The 22,846-nt window shown below is 45.7% G+C and overlaps 1 protein-coding gene across 9 annotated transcripts; it reads right to left on the bottom strand.

Annotated features, from left to right (window-relative positions):
• Window positions 1-2,703: 2,703 nt before the first annotated feature.
• LOC123723927 (rho-related GTP-binding protein RhoH) lies at window positions 2,704-20,946 on the bottom strand. 9 transcript variants are annotated; one of them, XR_006763699.1, is made up of 7 exons: window positions 20,619-20,946; window positions 16,445-16,567; window positions 12,532-13,025; window positions 4,989-5,138; window positions 3,194-4,507; window positions 3,030-3,099; window positions 2,704-2,999 (listed from the first exon to the last, which is right to left on the bottom strand). XR_006763699.1 is itself a non-coding variant. In XM_045712723.1 (5 exons), the coding sequence occupies exons 3-5, from the start codon at window positions 12,703-12,705 to the stop codon at window positions 4,235-4,237; spliced, it is 597 nt and encodes a 198-aa protein (XP_045568679.1). In that variant the 5' UTR covers window positions 12,706-13,025; window positions 16,445-16,567; window positions 20,619-20,946; the 3' UTR covers window positions 2,704-4,234. The 9 variants fall into 9 exon arrangements, 2 of the variants coding, with proteins under 2 accessions (XP_045568679.1, XP_045568680.1); XR_006763694.1 differs by having other exon boundaries at window positions 3,030-4,507; XR_006763695.1 differs by having other exon boundaries at window positions 2,704-3,099; window positions 3,164-4,507.
• Window positions 20,947-22,846: the final 1,900 nt, after the last annotated feature.

Genomic DNA, 22,846 nt, shown 5'->3' with positions numbered 1-22,846 from the left:
AATATTGGTGTTACAGAGGTAGAGAGGCTGAGGGACTGGTTTCTCGTATTACAGACTATATAGTAGTAGTAGTATAATATTGGTGTTACAGAGGTAGAGAGGCTGAGGGACTGGTTTCCCGTATTACAGACTATATAGTAGTAGTAGTAGTATAATATTGGTGTTACAGAGGTAGAGAGGCTGAGGGACTGGTTTCCCGTATTACAGACTATATAGTAGTAGTAGTATAATATTGGTGTTACAGAGGTAGAGAGGCTGAGGGACTGGTTTCCCGTATTACAGACTATATAGTAGTAGTAGTAGTATAATATTGGTGTTACAGAGGTAGAGAGGCTGAGGGACTGGTTTCCCGTATTACAGACTATATAGTAGTAGTAGTATAATATTGGTGTTACAGAGGTAGAGAGGCTGAGGGACTGGTTTCCCGTGTTACAGACTATATAGTAGTAGTAGTATAATATTGGTGTTACAGAGGTAGAGAGGCTGAGGGACTGGTTTCCAATATTACAGACTATATAGTAGTAGTAGTATAATATTGGTGTTACAGAGGTAGAGAGGCTGAGGGACTGGTTTCCCGTATTACACTCTAATCCAGAGTGATTTACAGTCAGTGTATTGATCTAATATATCAGTCAGGGTATTGATCGACAGGTATCTGTTACATAATAACATATTAGTCAGGGTATTGATCGACAGGTATCTGTTACATAATAACATATCAGTCAGGGTATTGATCGACAGGTATCAGTTAGTCTCCATTCAGAAAGCTTTTAAGTCGTGGATCAGGCTTCATCTGTGTCTGGGAAACCAGCCCTAACTGTTGTAACTGACTACTAACTAAAAACTACTGTCAGTGATAAAGAGGTAAAGATACAGACTGTTACTGTCAGGGTTAATGTTACAGAGCTCTAGAGACTGTTACTGTCAAATCAAATCAAATTTATTTTTATATAGCCCTTCGTACATCAGCTGATATTCTCAAAGTGCTGTACAGAAACCCAGCCTAAAACCCCAAACAGCAAGCAAAGCATGTGAAAGAAGCACGGTGGCTAGGAAAAACTCCCTAGGAAAAACTCCCTAGAAAGTTTTTCTACTGTCAGGGTTAATGTTACAGAGCTCTAGAGACTGTTACTGTCAGGGTTAATGTTACAGAGCTCTAGAGACTGTTACTGTCAGGGTTAATGTTACAGAGCTCCAGAGACTGTTACTGTCAGGGTTAATGTTACAGAGCTCCAGAGACTGTTACTGTCAGGGTTAATGTTACAGAGCTCTAGAGACTGTTACTGACTGTCAGGGTTAATGTTACAGAGCTCTAGAGACTGTTACTGTCAGGGTTAATGTTACAGAGCTCTAGAGACTGTTACTGTCAGGGTTAATGTTACAGAGCTCTAGAGACTGTTACTGTCAGGGTTAATGTTACAGAGCTCTAGAGACTGTTACTGACTGTCAGGGTTAATGTTACAGAGCTCTAGAGACTGTTACTGACTGTCAGGGTTAATGTTACAGAGCTCTAGAGACTGTTACTGTCAGGGTTAATGTTACAGAGCTCTAGAGACTGTTACTGTCAGGGTTAATGTTACAGAGCTCTAGAGACTGTTACTGTCAGGGTTAATGTTACAGAGCTCCAGAGACTGTTACTGTCAGGGTTAATGTTACAGAGCTCCAGAGACTGTTACTGTCAGGGTTAATGTTACAGAGCTCTAGAGACTGTTACTGACTGTCAGGGTTAATGTTACAGAGCTCTAGAGACTGTTACTGTCAGGGTTAATGTTACAGAGCTCTACAGACTGTTACTGTCAGGGATAATGTTCCAGAGCTCTAGAGACTGTTACTGTCAGGGTTAATGTTACAGAGCTCCAGAGACTGTTACTGACTGTCAGGGTTAATGTTACAGAGCTCTAGAGACTGTTACTGTCAGGGTTAATGTTACAGAGCTCTAGAGACTGTTACTGTCAGGGTTAATGTTACAGAGCTCCAGAGACTGTTACTGTCAGGGTTAATGTTACAGAGCTCTAGAGACTGTTACTGTCAGGGTTAATGTTACAGAGCTCTAGAGACTGTTACTGACTGTCAGGGTTAATGTTACAGAGCTCTAGAGACTGTTACTGACTGTCAGGGTTAATGTTACAGAGCTCCAGAGACTGTTACTGTCAGGGTTAATGTTACAGAGCTCCAGAGACTGTTACTGTCAGGGTTAATGTTACAGAGCTCTAGAGACTGTTACTGTCAGGGTTAATGTTACAGAGCTCCAGAGACTGTTACTGTCAGGGTTAATGTTACAGAGCTCTAGAGACTGTTACTGACTGTCAGGGTTAATGTTACAGAGCTCTAGAGACTGTTACTAACTGCCAACTAAAGCTGCTGCGGTCATATCTCTGATCTCAACCTTCACCTCACCACAACACAACACAGTCATCATCCCTCATCCTGTGTGTGTGTGTGTGTGTGTGTGTGTGTGTGTGTGTGTGTGTGTGTGTGTGTGTGTGTGTGTGTGTGTGTGTGTGTGTGTGTGTGTGTGTGTGTGTGTGTGTGTGTGTGTGTGTGTGTGTGCGCGTGCGTGTGTGTGAGAGATATTCATGTGTCAGTACTAACCAGTACTTTTTTTTTTTTTTTAAACACATCGGTTTTCCTACTCCTAGTTATTACGGCAAAACAAAGATATATTTTTTTAATATTCTGATTTCTAAGTAGAATTGACAGGTGGAAGGTCGTTCGTTTATTCATGAATTATGTTACAGGCACTTTAAGTGGTTGGCAACATTTCTTTAACACAAAGGGAACAGACAAATCACAAGCTGGAATACCTTTCCAAAAGGATCACTTTCAACATCTATAGACGGAGAACGGAAATAGTCGATGTCAACTTGTATTGTTTACTTCAATTTTAACCTGAAATAAAACAATAACAATAAAAATAACTTGTCAAGGATATAAATTTAAAAAAAAAGTTTCCAACGTCTTCCTGGAAGCGGACAATTTTACCGTCCGATCTAAAATACCTGATCGTCTCTGTTTACCGTCCAAAATACCTGATCGTCTCTGTTTACCGTCCGATCTAAAATACCTGATCGTCTCTGTTTACCATCCCATCTAAAATACCTGATCGTCTCTGTTTACCATCCCATCTAAATACCTGATCGTCTCTGTTTACCATCTAAAATACCTGATCGTCTCTGTTTACCATCTAAAATACCTGATCGTCTCTGTTTACCGTCCGATCTAAAATACCTGATCGTCTCTGTTTACCGTCCGATCTAAAATACCTGATCGTCTCTGTTTACCATGCCATCTAAAATACCTGATCGTCTCTGTTTACCATCCCATCTAAAATACCTGATCGTCTCTGTTTACCATCCGATCTAAAATACCTGATCGTCTCTGTTTACCATCCCATCTAAAATACCTGATCGTCTCTGTTTACCGTCCGATCTAAAATACCTGATCGTCTCTGTTTACCGTCCGATCTAAAATACCTGATCGTCTGTTTCATCATAACGAACAACCTATAACTCTCTGGTGACGTTATTGACTGAAATCTCTAGAAACCCTCCTCTAAATCTATCGAATAACAGACATCAAAACAACAGAAGAAGAAAGAAGAAAGAAAAAAAAAACAGTTTGAGAGTTCGTGATTTTCAAACTCACACAGACCGTCTGTGCTTCCATGGCCTGTATTCATAAAGCGTCTCAGAATAGGAGTTCAGATCGATGTAATCCGATTCATGATGACCTAGAGAAATTATGACCTAGAGAAATTACGACCTAGAGAAATTACGACCTAGAGAAATTATGATCTAGAAATTATGACCTAGAAAGTGAAACTGACTCTAGATCAGCACTCCCGAGTCCGAGACGCTTTGTGAACACAGGCCCAGGTAGTTAAAAAACGATTTCCCATTTTGGCGGTGTTTTGGGCCCCCCCCTTTACGGAGGGTCGTTTACAGATCCGCGTGTCCAGTCATCAAAAGGTTAGAGGTCAAAATGACACATTGGGAGGTTTACTGTCTTACGGCACAGACAGAACTTCGAATAGTTCAAGTCAGATACAGTGATGTAGTCCAGTCACTAAGCCGCCAGTCCGGTCCCAAGTCCCCGGTGTTGAGTCCAAGTCGGAGTCGCCACTGGGCCCCGAGTCCTGATCCTAGAGCAGTCGCTAGAGGCTTCGGGTATCCACCGATCACCAAACCCCAACCCTAGGAGGTCCCAAAGGTTTTTTGAGGTCAAAGGTCAAAGGTCAAAACACCGTGCAGCTGTTGATATCAAACATCCGCGGACGCGTCCGTTTCCTGGCCTGGTTCACCGCCGTCCGCACCGCACACTCGAACACCTGCTGCACGCCGCGGTTGCTTAGCGACGAGCACTCCAGGTACCCCTTGGCCCGTACGTCCTGGGCGAGGCGTTTGCCCTCGGCGGCGGAGGAGCAGGAGGCGCGGTAAGGCCCGGTGTCACGCTGGTCCGTCTGAGTCGCCACCACCAGAACCGGAACACGAGGAAGATTCTCACGCACCTACAAATGACATTAAAAATGTTTTTTTTTTTTTAAAACCATTTTGTTATAGTCAAATAGTTTTAAACATGTATTGGATACACAATATGAAGCCAGAGTTGGGCTGAATTCCATTTCAATTAACTCAGGAAGTAAACTGAAATTCTAATTCCAATTTCTTCTCACTGAGAGAAGAAAAATGGAATCCGATCACTACTGATCTGGTGTCTACTTCCTGAATCGACTCAATGATTATTTCAGACGTGTCTGTAAGAATATAAAATGTTATTTTTTATTTATTTATTTTTATTTGGTCTAGCGGTGTAAGCTGCTGCTGCCTCGGGGAGATCGTGTTCTACGTAGCGCTGGGTTGGAATCCGTCCCGCTGCTCTCTCTCTCTCTCTCTCTCTCTGACCTTTCACCTCTCTCTCTATCCAATAAAAACACACACACAACACTTCCAGAAGGATCTATTCAGAGAGTAGAAAAGGTAGTCCCGTACCTCTACCAGCCACTTGTGCTTGACGTTGGCGAGGGAGGCGGCGTTGGCCACGGAGTAGCAGATCAGGACCACATCCGCCTGCTTATAGGACATCGGACGGATCTGTCTGAACGTGTCATTTCCTGCCGTGTCCCACAGACCCAGGTTGATCTGGAGAGTAAAACAAAATACATTATAAATGTGTCTTTTTTTTTATTATTCAATGATTTTTTTTATTCTGTCTTCTACGAAATCTTGTTTGTAATGTTTTAAAATGTTTTATTCTTGTGACGTCGAGATGCACTTTAAATAAAGCATTAAAAGACGAAACACACCGCAGGGATAAACAGCCTCGTCACCATCAGGGTGTAAAGGTCATGAAGGATGTGAGGGATATTTCCTGATCAGGTGACCATCAGACCTCTCCAGTGGGTCGTGATGTTGACACTATCGTGTTAATGTATCGTGATAGTTCAATGATGTAAAGTGGTATTATCGCGATAGTTCAATGATGTAAAGCGTATTATCGTGATAGGTAAATGATGTAAAGTGGTATTATTGTAAAGTGTATTATTGTGATAGGTAAATGATGTAAAGTGGTATTATTGTAAAGTGTATTATTGTGATAGGTAAATGATGTAAAGTGGTATTATTGTAAAGTGTATTATTGTGGTAGGTAAATGATGTAAAGTGGTATTATTGTAAAGTGTATTATTGTGATAGGTAAATGATGTAAAGGGTATTATTGTAATGTGGTATTATCGTGATAGGTAAAGTGGTATTATTGTGATAGGTAAATGATGTAAAGCGTATTATCGTGATAGGTAAATTATGTAAAGTGGTATTATCGTGATAGGTAAATGATGTAAAGTGGTATTATCGTGATAGGTAAATGATGTAAAGTGGTATTATCGTGATAGGTAAATGCTGTAAAGTGTATTATCGTGACAGGTAAATGATGTAAAGCGTATTATCGTGATAGGTAAATGATGTAAAGCGTATTATCGTGATAGGTAAATGATGTAAAGCGGTATTATCGTGATAGGTAAATGATGTAAAGTGGTATTATTGTAAAGTGGTATTATCGTGATAGTTAAATGATGTAAAGCGTATTATCGTGATAGTTAAATGATGTAAAGTGCGTTATCGTGATAGGTAAATGATGTAAAGTGGTATTATCGTGACAGGTAAATGATGTAAAGTGTATTATCGTGATAGGTAAATGATGTAAAGTGGTATTATCGTGATAGGTAAATGATGTAAAGCGTATTATCGTGATAGGAAAATGATGTAAAGTGTATTATCGTGATAGTTCAATGATGTAAAGTGGTATTATCGTGACAGGTAAATTATGTAAAGCAGGGGGCTATTCAAACGATATTATTACAGGGGACAGACGTAAAAAACTAAAGAAGGTTAATTTCAGGGAGGCCTAAAATATTCCACCTGCGATTATTCTTTGGAAGAATTGTAAAAAAAAAAAAATTACAAAAATAAAAATAAAACAATGCACACACACTTTTCTTATAATTAAAATGTCGCTGAAAGTAATTAGGACAGAAATGGGAAGGGGGGGGGTCAACAAAAGTGAGTTGATGAGCAACCAAAACAATGAGAAAAAAGGGGGCAACGCTCGCTCGCCAATTATTCAAACAACGATTAACAAAAGCTTCTTAAAAAGTAGTTCGACGTCATTTCAAAACCATCTGAAAACGAAGCACCTCAATAAATAAACACAAAGATAATTAAAGTAATGGGGCAGCAGGGGAGGCTGGTGGTTAGAGGAGGAGGCGGGTAGCCTAGTGGTTAGAGGAGGAGGCAGGTAGCCTAGTGGTTAGAGGAGGAGGCAGGTAGCCTAGTGGTTAGAGGAGGAGGCAGGTAGCCTAGTGGTTAGAGGAGGAGGCAGGTAGCCTAGTGGTTAGAGGAGGAGGCAGGTAGCCTAGTGGTTAGAGGAGGCAGGTAGCCTAGTGGTTAGAGGAGGAGGCAGGTAGCCTAGTGGTTAGAGGAGGAGGCAGGTAGCCTAGTGGTTAGAGGAGGAGGGTAGCCTAGTGGTTAGAGGAGGAGGCAGGTAGCCTAGTGGTTAGAGGAGGCGGGTAGCCTAGTGGTTAGAGGAGGAGGCAGGTAGCCTAGTGGTTAGAGGAGGAGGCAGGTAGCCTAGTGGTTAGAGGAGGAGGCAGGTAGCCTAGTGGTTAGAGGAGGCAGGTAGCCTAGTGGTTAGAGGAGGAGGCAGGTAGCCTTGTGGTTAGAGGAGGAGGCAGGTAACCTAGTGGTTAGAGGAGGAGGCAGGTAGCCTAGTGGTTAGAGGAGGAGGCAGGTAGCCTAGTGTTTAGAGGAGGAGGCAGGTAGCCTAGTGGTTAGAGGAGGAGGCAGGTAGCCTAGTGGTTAGAGGAGGAGGCAGGTAGCCTGGTGGTTAGAGGAGGCAGGTAGCCTAGTGGTTAGAGGAGGAGGCAGGTAGCCTAGTGGTTAGAGGAGGAGGCAGGTAGCCTAGTGGTTAGAGGAGGAGGCAGGTAGCCTAGTGGTTAGAGGAGGAGGCAGGTAGCCTAGTGGTTAGAGGAGGAGGCAGGTAGCCTAGTGGTTAGAGGAGGAGACAGGTAGCCTAGTGGTTAGAGGAGGAGGCAGGTAGCCTAGTGGTTAGAGGAGGAGGCAGGTAGCCTAGTGGTTAGAGGAGGCAGGTAGCCTAGTGGTTAGAGGAGGCGGGTAGCCTAGTGGTTAGAGGAGGCAGGTAGCCTAGTGGTTAGAGGAGGCAGGTAGCCTAGTGGTTAGAGGAGGCAGGTAGCCTAGTGGTTAGAGGAGGCAGGTAGCCTAGTGGTTAGAGGAGGCAGGTAGCCTAGTGGTTAGAGGAGGCGGGTAGCCTAGTGGTTAGAGGAGGCGGGTAGCCTAGTGGTTAGAGGAGGAGGCAGGTAGCCTAGTGGTTAGAGGAGGAGGCAGGTAGCCTAGTGGTTAGAGGAGGCAAGTAGCCTAGTGGTTAGAGGAGGAGGCAGGTAGCCTAGTGGTTAGAGGAGGCAGGTAGTCTAGTGGTTAGAGGAGGAGGTTAGCCTAGTGGTTAGAGGAGGAGGCAGGTAGCCTAGTGGTTAGAGGAGGAGGCAGGTAGCCTAGTGGTTAGAGGAGGAGGCAGGTAGCCTAGTGGTTAGAGGAGGCAGGTAGCCTAGTGGTTAGAGGAGCCAGGTAGCCATGTGGTTAGAGGAGGCGGGTAGCCTAGTGGTTAGAGGAGGCGGGTAGCCTAGTGGTTAGAGGAGGCAGGTAGCCTGGTGGTTAGAGGAGGCAGGTAGCCTAGTGGTTAGAGGAGGCAGGTAGCCTAGTGGTTAGAGGAGGCAGGTAGCCTAGTGGTTAGAGGAGGCAGGTAGCCTAGTGGTTAGAGGAGGCGGGTAGCCTAGTGGTTAGAGGAGGCGGGTAGCCTAGTGGTTAGAGGAGGCAGGTAGCCTAGTGGTTAGAGGAGGCAGGTAGCCTAGTGGTTAGAGGAGGCAGGTAGCCTAGTGGTTAGAGGAGGCAGGTAGCCTAGTGGTTAGAGGAGGCAGGTAGCCTAGTGGTTAGAGGAGGCAGGTAGCCTAGTGGTTAGAGGAGGCAGGTAGTCTAGTGGTTAGAGGAGGCAGGTAGCCTAGTGGTTAGAGGAGGAGGCAGGTAGCCTAGTGGTTAGAGGAGGAGGCAGGTAGCCTAGTGGTTAGAGGAGGCGGTTAACCTAGTGGTTAGAGGAGGCAGGTAGCCTAGTGGTGAGAGGAGGCAGGTAGCCTAGTGGTTAGAGGAGGCAGGTAGCCTAGTGGTTAGAGGAGGCAGGTAGCCTAGTGGTGAGAGGAGGCAGGTAGCCTAGTGGTTAGAGGAGGCGGGTAGCCTAGTGGTTAGAGGAGGCAGGTAGTCTAGTGGTTAGAGGAGGCAGGTAGCCTAGTGGTTAGAGGAGGCAGGTAGTCTAGTGGTTAGAGGAGGCAGGTAGCCTAGTGGTTAGAGGAGGCAGGTAGTCTAGTGGTTAGAGGAGGCAGGTAGCCTAGTGGTTAGAGGAGGCAGGTAGCCTAGTGGTTAGAGGAGGCAGGTAGCCTAGTGGTTAGAGGAGGCAGGTAGCCTAGTGGTTAGAGGAGGAGGCAGGTAGCCTAGTGGTTAGAGGAGGAGGCAGGTAGCCTAGTGGTTAGAGGAGGAGGCAGGTAGCCTAGTGGTTAGAGGAGGAGGCAGGTAGCCTAGTGGTTAGAGGAGGCAGGTAGCCTAGTGGTTAGAGGAGCCAGGTAGCCTAGTGGTTAGAGGAGGCAGGTAGCCTAGTGGTTAGAGGAGGCGGGTAGCCTAGTGGTTAGAGGAGGCAGGTAGCCTGGTGGTTAGAGGAGGCAGGTAGCCTAGTGGTTAGAGGAGGCAGGTAGCCTAGTGGTTAGAGGAGGCAGGTAGCCTAGTGGTTAGAGGAGGCAGGTAGCCTAGTGGTTAGAGGAGGCGGGTAGCCTAGTGGTTAGAGGAGGCGGGTAGCCTAGTGGTTAGAGGAGGCAGGTAGCCTAGTGGTTAGAGGAGGCAGGTAGCCTAGTGGTTAGAGGAGGCAGGTAGCCTAGTGGTTAGAGGAGGCAGGTAGCCTAGTGGTTAGAGGAGGCAGGTAGCCTAGTGGTTAGAGGAGGCAGGTAGCCTAGTGGTTAGAGGAGGCAGGTAGTCTAGTGGTTAGAGGAGGCAGGTAGCCTAGTGGTTAGAGGAGGAGGCAGGTAGCCTAGTGGTTAGAGGAGGAGGCAGGTAGCCTAGTGGTTAGAGGAGGCGGTTAACCTAGTGGTTAGAGGAGGCAGGTAGCCTAGTGGTGAGAGGAGGCAGGTAGCCTAGTGGTTAGAGGAGGCAGGTAGCCTAGTGGTTAGAGGAGGCAGGTAGCCTAGTGGTGAGAGGAGGCAGGTAGCCTAGTGGTTAGAGGAGGCGGGTAGCCTAGTGGTTAGAGGAGGCAGGTAGTCTAGTGGTTAGAGGAGGCAGGTAGCCTAGTGGTTAGAGGAGGCAGGTAGCCTAGTGGTTAGAGGAGGAGGCAGGTAGCCTAGTGGTTAGAGGAGGAGGCAGGTAGCCTAGTGGTTAGAGGAGGCAGGTAGCCTAGTGGTTAGAGGAGGCAGGTAGCCTAGTGGTTAGAGGAGGCGGGTAGCCTAGTGGTTAGAGGAGGCAGGTAGCCTGGTGGTTAGAGGAGGCAGGTAGCCTAGTGGTTAGAGGAGGCAGGTAGCCTAGTGGTTAGAGGAGGCAGGTAGCCTAGTGGTTAGAGGAGGCAGGTAGCCTAGTGGTTAGAGGAGGCAAGTAGCCTGGTGGTTAGAGGAGGCAGGTAGCCTAGTGGTTAGAGGAGGCAGGTAGCCTGGTGGTTAGAGGAGGCGGGTAACCTAGTGGTTAGAGGAGGCAGGTAGCCTAGTGGTTAGAGGAGGAGGCAGGTAGCCTAGTGGTTAGAGGAGGCGGGTAACCTAGTGGTTAGAGGAGGAGGCAGGTAGCCTAGTGGTTAGAGGAGGAGGCAGGTAGCCTAGTGGTTAGAGGAGGAGGCAGGTAGCCTAGTGGTTAGAGGAGGAGGCAGGTAGCCTAGTGGTTAGAGGAGGAGGCAGGTAGCCTAGTGGTTAGAGGAGGAGGCAGGTAGCCTAGTGGTTAGAGGAGGAGGCAGGTAGCCTAGTGGTTAGAGGAGGAGGCAGGTAGCCTAGTGGTTAGAGGAGGAGGCAGGTAGCCTAGTGGTTAGAGGAGGAGGCAGGTAGCCTAGTGGTTAGAGGAGGAGGCAGGTAGCCTAGTGGTTAGAGGAGGAGACAGGTAGCCTAGTGGTTAGAGGAGGAGGCAGGTAGCCTAGTGGTTAGAGGAGGAGGCAGGTAGCCTAGTGGTTAGAGGAGGCGGGTAGCCTAGTGGTTAGAGGAGGCAGGTAGCCTAGTGGTTAGAGGAGGCAGGTAGCCTAGTGGTTAGAGGAGGCAGGTAGCCTAGTGGTTAGAGGAGGCAGGTAGCCTAGTGGTTAGAGGAGGAGGCAGGTAGCCTAGTGGTTAGAGGAGGAGGCAGGTAGCCTAGTGGTTAGAGGAGGAGACAGGTAGCCTAGTGGTTAGAGGAGGAGGCAGGTAGCCTAGTGGTTAGAGGAGGCAGGTAGCCTAGTGGTTAGAGGAGGCGGGTAGCCTAGTGGTTAGAGGAGGCGGGTAGCCTAGTGGTTAGAGGAGGCAGGTAGCCTAGTGGTTAGAGGAGGCAGGTAGCCTAGTGGTTAGAGGAGGCAGGTAGCCTAGTGGTTAGAGGAGGCAGGTAGCCTAGTGGTTAGAGGAGGCGGGTAGCCTAGTGGTTAGAGGAGGAGGCAGGTAGCCTAGTGGTTAGAGGAGGCAAGTAGCCTATTGGTTAGAGGAGGCAGGTAGCCTAGTGGTTAGAGGAGGCAGGTAGCCTAGTGGTTAGAGGAGGAGGCAGGTAGCCTAGTGGTTAGAGGAGGCAGGTAGCCTAGTGGTTAGAGCGTTGCGGCTAGTCTAGTGGTTAGAGCGTTGGGCCAGTAACCGAAAGGTTGCTAGATCGAATCCCCCGAGCTGACGAGGTAAAAATCTGTCATTCTGCCCCCTGAACAAGGCAGTTAACCCCCACTGTTCCCCCGGTAACACCGTCATTGTAAATAAGAATTTTGTTCTTAACTGACTTGCCTCGTTAAATAAAAGGTTAAATAAAAAATCAAATACATCCTTTGAATTCCTTTCCCTCAGCCATTAGGTCGTTTTGTCCCACTCTCTCACGAGTCCATGTGAGAATCACAGAGGGAAACGTGTTCCTGAGAGTTGTAGCTTTCAGGAATGGGGCGTCAGAATATTTTATATATTTAAAAAAAAATCATTCATAAAAACACTGGAGCCAAATTCATATGAAGAAAATAGAAATCAACATGCCCATATAAGCTCTGGAAACCGCTAACAACCACACTACAGCCAATCGCCGTATTGCTTGGCGCTGAACGGTGGATTATCTGGCAGATCTTTCATTACCGCTCATACAGAAGGACCAGTCTCAATCAATAAACAGGCCGGAAATGGTCCGCGGGCCGCCAGTTGAACAGCCCTGATGTAAAGGGTATTATTGTAAAGTGTATTATTGTAAAGTGTATTATCGTAAAGTGTATTACTGTAAAGGGTATTATTGTAAAGTGTATTACTGTAAAGGGTATTATTGTAAAGTGTATTATTGTAGTAGTTAAATGATGTAAAGTGTATTATTGTAAAGTGTATTACTGTAAAGTGTATTATTGTAAAGTGTATTATTGTAGTAGTTAAATGATGTAAAGTGTATTATTGTAAAGTGTATTACTGTAAAGTGTATTATTATAAAGTGTATTATCGTAAAGTGTATTATTGTAAAGTGTATTATCGTAAAGTGTATTATTGTAAAGTGTATTATTGTAAAGTGTATTATTGTAAAGGGTATTATTGTAGTAGTTAAATGATGTAAAGTGTATTACTGTAAAGTGTATTACCGCAAAGTGTATTACCGTAAAGTGTATTACCGTAAAGTGTATTATTGTAAAGTGTATTACTGTAAAGTGTATTATTATAAAGTGTATTATCGTAAAGTGTATTATCGTAAAGTGTATTACCGTAAAGTGTATTACCGTAAAGTGTATTACCGTAAAGTGTATTACTGTAAAGGGTATTATTCCTACCGGAGCCCCGTCCATGTAGACTTCTACGCCAGTGTTCTCGTACACAGTTGGTTTGTAGCAGTCAGGAAACGTCTCTGAGGTGAAGCGAACCAGGAGGGCCGTCTTCCCAACAGCGCTGTCCCCCACCAGCACACACTTCACCTGGGTCTCCGCTGCTGCTGCTGCTGCGCTCATGGCTGCTCCGCTCAGAACCCTGGGGGTTGTAGTCCTTTAGGGAGATGTTGAGTTGTAGTCCTTGTGGAGCTCAGGGGGTCGTGAGAAGGTCCATAGTGTGATGGTGGTCCCCGTCTCTGTGGGGGTTGTAGTTCTTTAGGGAGATGTTGTAGTCCTGAAGGAGAGGATGGTTGAGATCAGGGGGTTGTGGTCACCATCTCTCTGGGGGTTGTAGTTCTTTAGGGAGATGTTGTAGTCCTGAAGGAGAGGAGGGTTGAGATCAGGGGGTTGTGGTCACCATCTCTCTGGGGGTTGTAGTTCTTTAGGGAGATGTTGTAGTCCTGAAGTAGAGGAGGGTTGAGATCAGGGGGTTGTGATGACGTCATGTGTGGAGTCATGATGCCAACTACATCTGTCTCTCTCTCACCACAGACTGTTTACTGGCTCTACTGCTACAGTAGAGAAGCTGAAGGTCTCTCTCTCTCTGTCTCTCTCTGTCTCTGTCTCTCTCTCTCTCTGTCTCTCTCTGTCTCTCTCTCTGTCTCTCTCTCTGTCTCTCTCTCTGTCTCTGTCTCTGTCTCTGTCTCTCTCTGTCTCTGTCTCTCTCTCTCTCTGTCTCTCTCTCACCCTCTCTCTCTACACACACCTCTCTCTCTCTCTACACACACCTCTCTCTCTCTACACACCTCTCTATCTCTCTACACCCCTCTCTCTCTCTCTCTACACACCCCTCTCTCTCTCTCTACACACCCCTCTCTCTCTCTCTACACACCTCTCTCTCTACACACCTCTCTCTCTACACACACACCTCTCTCTCTACACACACACTCTCTCTCTACACACACACCTCTCTCTCTCTCACACACCCCTCTCTCACTCTCTACACACCTTTCTCTCTACACACACACCTCTCTCTCTACACACACACCTCTCTCTCTACACACACACCTCTCTCTCTACACACACACCTCTCTCTCTACACACACACCTCTCTCTACACACACACACCTCTCTCTCTACACACACACACTCTCTCTCTACACACAACACTCTCTCTCTACACACACACTCTCTCTCTCACACACACACCTCTCTCTACACACACCCCTCTCTCTACACACACACTCTCTCTCTCTACACACACACCTCTCTCTCTACACACACCTCTCTCTCTACACACACACACCCTCTCTCTCTACACACACATCTCTCTCTACACACATCTCTCTCTCTACACACCTCTCTCTCTCACACACTCTCTCTCTACACACACACCTCTCTCTCTACACACACACCTCTCTCTCTACACACACACCTCTCTCTCTACACACACCTCTCTCTCTACACACACACCCCTCTCTACACACACACCTCTCTCTCTACACACACAGCCTCTCTCTCTACACACACACCTCTCTCTCTACACACACACCTCTCTCTCTACACACACCTCTCTCTCTACACACACACACACCTCTCTCTCTACACACACATCTCTCTCTCTACACACACACACCCTCTCTCTCTACACACACACTCTCTCTCTACACACACCTCTCTCTACACACACCTCTCTCTCTACACACACACCTCTCTCTCTACACACACACCTCTCTCTCTCTACACACACACCTCTCTCTACACACACCTCTCTCTCTACACACACACACCTCTCTCTCTACACACACACCTCTCTCTCTACACACACCTCTCTCTCTACACACACACCTCTCTCTCTACACACACACCTCTCTCTCTACACACACACCTCTCTCTCTACACACACTCTCTCTCTCTACACACACCTCTCTCTCTCTACACACACACCTCTCTCTCTCTACACACACACCTCTCTCTCTACACACACACCTCTCTCTCTACACACACACCTCTCTCTCTCTACACACACCTCTCTCTCTCTACACACACCCTCTCTCTACACACACCTCTCTCTCTACACACACACCTCTCTCTCTACACACACCTCTCTCTCTACACACACCTCTCTCTCTACACACACACCTCTCTCTCTACACACACCTCTCTCTCTCTACACACACCTCTCTCTCTCTACACACACACCTCTCTCTCTACACACACCTCTCTCTCTCTAACACACACCTCTCTCTCTACACACACACCTCTCTCTCTACACACACCCTCTCTCTCTCTCTACACACACACCTCTCTCTCTCTCTACACACACACACCTCTCTCTCTCTACACACACACCTCTCTCTCTACACACACCTCTCTCTCTACACACACCTCTCTCTCTACACACACACCCTCTCTCTCTCTACACACACACCTCTCTCTCTACACACACCTCTCTCTCTACACACACACCCTCTCTCTCTACACACACCTCTCTCTCTACACACACCTCTCTCTCTACACACACACCTCTCTCTCTCTACACACACCTCTCTCTCTACACACACACCTCTCTCTCTAAACACACACCTCTCTCTCTCTACACACACCTCTCTCTCTCTAACACACACCTCTCTCTCTCTAAACACACACCTCTCTCTCTCTAAACACACACCTCTCTCTCTCTCTACACACACCTCTCTCTCTCTCTCTCTACACACACACCTCTCTCTCTCTCTCTCTACACACACACCTCTCTCTCTCTACACACACCCTCTCTCTACACACACCTCTCTCTCTACACACACACCTCTCTCTCTACACACACCTCTCTCTCTACACACACACTCTCTCTCTACACACACCTCTCTCTCTACACACACACCTCTCTCTCTACACACACACCTCTCTCTCTACACACACATCTCTCTCTACACACACCTCTCTCTACACACACCTCTCTCTCTACACACACCTCTCTCTCTCTCTCTACACACACACCTCTCTCTCTCTACACACACACCTCTCTCTCTCTACACACACCTCTCTCTCTAACACACCTCTCTCTCTAAACACACTCCTCTCTCTCTCTCTACACACACACACCTCTCTCTCTCTCTACACACACCTCTCTCTCTCTCACACACACACCTCTTTCTCTACACACACACACCCCCTGTCTCTCTCTCCTAAACACACACCTCTCTCTCTCCATACCCACCTCTCTCTCTACACACACCCCTCTCTCTCTCTCTCTCCACACACACCTCTCTCTCTCCCTCTACACCCACCCCTCTCTACTCTCTCTCTCTACACACACCTCTCTCTAACTCTCTCTACACACACACCTCTCTCTCTACACACACACACCTCTCTCTCTCTACACACACACCTCTCTCTCTACACACACACCCTCTCTCTCTACACACACCTCTCTCTCTACACACACACACCTCTCTCTCTCACACACACCTCTCTCTCTCTCACACACACCTCTCTCTCTACACACACACCTCTCTCTCTACACACACACCTCTCTCTCTCTCCCTCTCTCTCCACACACACCTCTCTCTCTCTCACACACACCTCTCTCTCTCTCCACACACCTCTCTCTCACTTTCTCTCTCTACACACACACCCCTCTCTCTCTCTCTCCACACACACACCTCTCTCTCTACACACACACACCTCTCTCTCTCTCTCTACACACACACCTCTCTCTCTCTCCACACACCTCTCTCTCTACACACACACACCTCTTTCTCTACACACACATCCCTCTCTCTCTCTCTCCACACACACCTCTCTCTCTACACACACACACCTCTCTCTCTCCACACACCTCTCTCTCTCCCCCCGTCTCTCTCAGTTCCTCTATACTTACTTCTCTCTGTGTGTACGCCACGGAGATGACTCCAGGCTCCGCCTCCTGCGATCAATCGAGGTCACCTGACGTCACAGGTGGTTGGTTATTCCATCCAATCAGGGCCCGGCATACGAGAGAGAGCTGCGAGGACATTATCTGATGAGGACATTGTTGACTCGTGGGGGGGGGGTTGCTCTAATAAGGAGAGCTACTAAGAGTGCAGGTTTTCGTTCCAGCCCAGCACAAAAACACAACAGATTCAGCTATTTTAAGGGCTATATAAAATAAATGTGATTGATTTGACATTAAAATTACAGAGAAAAAGCTGGTCTAAAAACATCAGAGCATGTACCTTCTCCTCTCCGTAGTGACCCAGCGCTGTAGGAGGGAGTGAGGACAGCGCCGACCCGTAGATTTTGGTTATTAACTAAACTCCTTCAGTCCTTCAGCGATAACGCCAGAGAAGACGGTGTTTTGGAGGAAAATATTGGACACCGGCAATCCGTGCCGATATATAAATCTTCCAAACATCGCCTTCGAGGGCTTTTTCACTTTTATACAACTAGGTTACGAATATATTTTAAAAAATAAGGATTGACATATTTTCATTAAAAATAAATATATTTATTTTGATTAATTTATTCATACTATTTCGTCCTTCCACAATATATAGTCCAGACACAAAACTTGGGTTGCTACCCGAGCAGGCTGGTCGTTCGTTCTATCGGTTCTGTTCTGTATCTATGGACCCGACCCAGTCGTTCTGTATCTATGGACCCAGTCGTTCAGTATCTATGGACCCGACCCAGTCGTTCAGTATCTATGGACCCAGTCGTTCTGTATCTATGGACCCAGTCGTTCTGTATCTATGGACCCAGTCGTTCTGTATCTATGGACCCAGTCGTTCTGTATCTATGGACCCGACCCAGTCGTTCTGTATCTATGGACCCGACAGTGTTCTGTATCTATGGACCCAGTCGTTCTGTTCTATGGCCGTTTCTGTATCTATGGACCCAGTCGTTTGTTTCTATGGACTCAGTCGTTTCTGTATCTATGGACCCAGTCGTTCGTTCTATGGACCCAGTCGTTCTGTATCTATGGACCCAGTCGTTCTGTATCTATGGACCCAGTCGTTGTGTATCTATGGACCCAGTCGTTCAGTATCTATGGACCCAGTCGTTCAGTATCTATGGACCCAGTCGTTTCTGTATCTATGGACCCAGTCGTTCTGTATCTATGGACCCAGTCGTTCTGTATCTATGGACCCGACCCAGTCGTTCTGTATCTATGGACCCTACCCAGTCGTTCAGTATCTATGGACCCAGTCGTTCTGTATCTATGGACCCAGTCGTTCTGTATCTATGGACCCAGTCGTTCTGTATCTATGGACCTGACCCAGTCGTTCAGTATCTATGGACCTGACCCAGTCGTTCAGTATCTATGGACCCAGTCGTTCTGTATCTATGGACCCAGTCGTTCTGTATCTATGGACCTGACCCAGTCGTTCAGTATCTATGGACCTGACCCAGTCGTTCAGTATCTATGGACCCAGTCGTTCTGTATCTATGGACCCAGTCGTTTCTGTATCTATGGACCCGACCCAGTCGTTCTGTATCTATGGACCCAGTCGTTCTGTATCTATGGACCCGACCCAGTCGTTTCTGTATCTATGGACCCAGTCGTTCTGTATCTATGGACCCAGTCGTTTCTGTATCTATGGACCCAGTCGTTCTGTATCTATGGACCCAGTCGTTCTGTATCTATGGACCCAGTCGTTCAGTATCTATGGACCCAGTCGTTCTGTATCTATGGACCCAGTCGTTCTGTATCTATGGACCCAGTCGTTCTGTATCTATGGACCCAGTCGTTCTGTATCTATGGACCCAGTCGTTCTGTATCTATGGACCCAGTCGTTCTGTATCTATGGACCCAGACGTTCTGTATCTATGGACCCAGTCGTTCTGTATCTATGGACCCAGTCGTTCTGTATCTATGGACCCAGTCGTTCTGTATCTATGGACCCAGTCGTTCTGTATCTATGGACCCAGTCGTTCAGTCTAAATGTTCCGTTGCCATACTGGCTGTCAACATCCTTATTATCCCTGACTTGCTCAGCTAGAAAACTACGGCTAATTTACAGTCACGTTAAAACAGCGCAGCCAGAATAACAACAACAACAAAAAGTATCTGCATTTGTTTAAGCCGTTTCCCAGTGACATTTTATTCGGAAACATCCATAACAACGAAGCTAATGAGGCCCGGTTTCAACCTGACATAGAAAAAAAGTGCTCTCTCTCTCGTCAGGACACGGTTGTTTTCCGAGGAGTTACAGTAGCCAACAAACACAGCGAACACAAATCACCTCGTTTTTACCTGTTGATAGTTTTTTGTATATATATATATATATCCATCTCTCTTTCTGTCTTTCTCTCGGAGGACCTGAGCCCTAGGACCATGCCTCAGGACTACCTGGTATGATGACTCCTTGCTGTCCCCAGTCCACCTGGCCGTGCTGCTGCTCCAGTTTCAACTGTTCTGCCTGCGGCTATGGAACCCTGACCTGTTCACCGGACGTGGTTGTTGCACCCTCGACAACTACTATGATTATTATTATTTGACCATGCTGGTCATTTATGAACATTTTAACATTTTAACATCTTGACCATGTTCTGTTATAATATCCACCCTGCACAGCCAGAAGAGGACTGGCCACCCCTCATAGCCTGGTTCCTCTCTAGGTTTCTTCCTAGGTTTTTGGCCTTTCTAGGGAGTTTTTCCTAGGGAGTTTTTCCTAGCCACCGTGCTTCTTTCACATGCTTTGCTTGCTGTTTGGGGTTTTAGGCTGGGTTTCTGTACAGCACTTTGAGATATCAGCTGATGTACGAAGGGCTATATAAAAAAAAAATATATATATAAAAAAATTTTTTGATTTGATTTGACTACTGACTAGATTATTGACTACTAACTAGACACTGACTAGACTAGACTATAGATTAACTAGACTACTGACTAGACTACTGACTAGACTAGACTATAGATTAACTAGACTATTGACTACACTACTGACTCCCAACTAGACTATAGACTAACTAGACTACTGACTACTCACCCTACACAGCAATGGCAGCCCCCCGGGCAGGACTAACTAGGCTACTAACTAGACTACTAACTAGACTACTAACTAGACTACTAACTCGACTACTAACTAGACTACTAACTAGACTACTCACTCTACACAGCAATGGCAGCCCCCCGGGCAGGACTAACTAGGCAACTAACTAGACCACTAACTAGACTACTGACTACTCACTCTACACAGCAATGGCAGCCCCCCGGGCAGGACTAACTAGGCAACTAACTAGACTACTAACTAGACTACTGACTACTCACTCTACACAGCAATGGCAGCCCCCCGGGCAGGACTAACTAGGCTACTAACTAGACCACTAACTAGACTACTAACTAGACTACTGACTACTCACTCTACTCAGCAATGGCAGCCCCCCCCCCCCCGGGGCCAAATGCAGCCCACAGCAGACTGAAGGTGTGCTTGTCTTTTACCCAACTGATCCTGTATTAATTAAAGGCGTAGGAAGAATATAACGGTATTATTATTCACATGACGAATGTTTTATTTAAAATAAAGACACCAGTCATCGTGACTTTATAAAGACAATAGATTAGAGAGTTATTAAAAGGGCCTATTCAAACATCATCTACCCTCCATGAAGAGTTGAAAAGCTCTGTTCTTCACCCTGCCATGACGACTGACATTTTGTTTTAACCTAGTTTAACCCCGTACATCGTGACCGTCTAGAAGCGTAAGGCAGGCCCACTTACGCTCAACTCTAACCATTCAAATACAGACGATTTATGTGAAACCAAATGTAAGAGATTCATGTTGTCGTTTATCATTTTATTTGAGATAGAAATAGTTATAATTGGATAATGAAACATTTTTTTGGGGGGGGTGTAGGATTATTGGTTTTTAAACAATGAATATGAAATGCCAAACTCGATAATAATCCTCTACTGTGACTCTCCAATATATCAAATGTATTTTAGTCGGCTCATATTAAAAATGAGTCATTCTGTCTGGATTTAAAAGAAAAGACATGAATAAAAAATAAAAATAAAAAAACGTTGTTACTTCTCATAGACGAGAGGAATAGAAGAACAAAGATAAACTCACCGTGTTGTCAGACCCCGCAGCCTGTCTTCATGATGGCAGCGGAAGGATGTTCCGCTTCAGCTCAAAGCATTTTTTGACTCGATAAAAAAAGTAGCGTATTTTTTGTATTTTTTTTTTACGGTATATACATTTAAGGCTACTTTATAAATACTGCTTAAAGCGAAACACAATAGCCTAATTATTCTATAATTATTCTATATGCACAAAACTACTTATACACGTTTATATGCGTCACTTACACACCTTGCTACTCTCTTTACAACAACAAAAAAAAACGGTGGAGAGGGAAATGAGATGCGCTCTCTCTCTCTCTCTCTGGTCTCACTAACAGCATCCGGTAGTTGCGTGTGGAGGTGTGTTGATGCCGTTTCGTTTCTGGTCTTAGTATTTCGGCGTCTCTCTCTCTAACCCCACGAAGCAGCTGTTATTTTTTGTTGTTGATCGCTTCGATTAGCCAACTTTACGCAGTAGCTTGGAGTTACTGTGTTTACATATAAAAAACGACTTTACGCAGTAGCTTGGAGTTAATAATGCGTTTACATATAAAACGACTTTACGCAGTAGCTTGGAGTTAATAATGCGTTTACATATAAAAAACGACTTTACGCAGTAGCTTGGAGTTAATAATGCGTTTACATATAAAACGACTTTACGCAGTAGCTTGGAGTTAATAATGCGTTTACATATAAAACGACTTTACGCAGTAGCTTGGAGTTACTGTGTTTACATATAAAAAACGACTTTACGCAGTAGCTTGGAGTTAATAATGCGTTTACATATAAAACGACTTTACGCAGTAGCTTGGAGTTAATAATGCGTTTACATATAAAACGACTTTACGCAGTAGCTTGGAGTTAATAATGCGTTTACATATAAAACGACTTTACGCAGTAGCTTGGAGTTTACTGTGTTTACATATAAAACGTGGCGTGTGGCCTCATAACGACAGACAAGAGTTGGGAGGACAAGTGAAATGAAAGGTCGAAAGTTAATCAATACCCAGATATTTTCTAACGCATCCTCCTCTCTGGTTAGGATATGTTATCTGACAAAAAGGGACCCTAGCATTCTCTGTAGATGTATAAAGGGGGGTATATTAACTATTGTGTTATTCAAAAGGTTCTCGGTCATGACTATGAGTCTCGACTTGTTATGGAACGAACAATTGTGCGTCATGTTTATCGAAAGGAAAGTAGTGAGAAATTACCGACAACGTAGGGCTGCGTTCAGTTCTCTTCAACGTTTACTACGTTCCGGGAAAACAATTTGTACTGTAGGACCACGTTTCCAACAAAACGTTCTTTTTGAACGGGACTTTTGGAGGTACGTTTGCTCCCCGTTTGGGTGGGTGTGACTGGCAGCGTTCTCCCCCCCCCAAAAAACGACAACATCACCGTTTTTCAACTGGTCGTTATTATGTATAGCACCGTTTCCGTTCAATTACACGTTTCAGAACGTACCAAATGTACTGAACGCAGCCCGTGAGTCAGATGAACCGTTCCTCTCGTCCCACGCCGTTACGGGGGGGGGACACACCACGAGATGCGAGAGAGCGTTAAGGGGGATAGAAGCAGATAAACGGAAGCTGCGACAACTATCACCCGTTTTTTTTTTAAATTACATTTATTGATTTATTTCACCTTTTTATTTACAAATTCTTATTTACAATGACGCACTACCAAAAAAGGCAAAAGACCTCCTGCGCGGACGAGGCCCTGGGATTAAAAATATAAATATAAATATAGGAGGAAAAACAAGAGACAACGCGACATAAAGAGAGACTGGTTGCCAACGACAACAAACAAACAAAAACACACTGTGACAGATTTGATTATATTCCAAAAGTGAACAGACAATATTCTTTATTGAAATATAATTTGTACAAAAAAAAAAAAAATACAAAAAAAATTATAATAATACATAAAGAAAATGATCAACAATTCTGAATATAAAAATATACCCTTTCCTTGTGTAGCCTATAATTCCCTTTTAGGAGGCAGTTCCTACGGCTTAATGTTGGTTCAACACTTCTCCTAACCCTAACCTTAACCCTCATCCTAACCTTAACCCTCATCCTAACCTTAACCCTCATCCTAACCTTAACCCTCATCCTAACCTTAACCCTCATCCTAACCTTAACCCTCATCCTAACCTTAACCCTCATCCTAACCTTAACCCTCATCCTAACCTTAACCCTCATCCTAACCTTAACCCTCATCCTAACCTTA

The sequence above is a fragment of the Salmo salar genome, unplaced genomic scaffold (assembly GCF_905237065.1).
Source record: "Salmo salar unplaced genomic scaffold, Ssal_v3.1, whole genome shotgun sequence".
Classification (NCBI taxonomy): Eukaryota; Metazoa; Chordata; class Actinopteri; order Salmoniformes; family Salmonidae; genus Salmo; species Salmo salar.
Note: the sequence above shows the minus strand (reverse complement) of the source record. Positions and strands in the feature narration are given on the sequence as shown.

What these genes read in the sequence shown, in the direction of transcription:
- LOC123723927 (XM_045712723.1), bottom strand. Translation starts at nt 12,705, where the DNA reads ATGAGCGCAGCAGCAGCAGCAGCGGAGACCCAGGTGAAGTGTGTGCTG. An exon ending in TCTACATGGACGGGGCTCCG is followed by an intron (nt 5,139 to 12,531) that starts GTAGGAATAATA and finishes TTTACTCTCCAG; the next exon opens with ATCAACCTGGGTCTGTGGGA. An exon ending in AGCACAAGTGGCTGGTAGAG is followed by an intron (nt 4,508 to 4,988) that starts GTACGGGACTAC and finishes TGTCATTTGTAG; the next exon opens with GTGCGTGAGAATCTTCCTCG.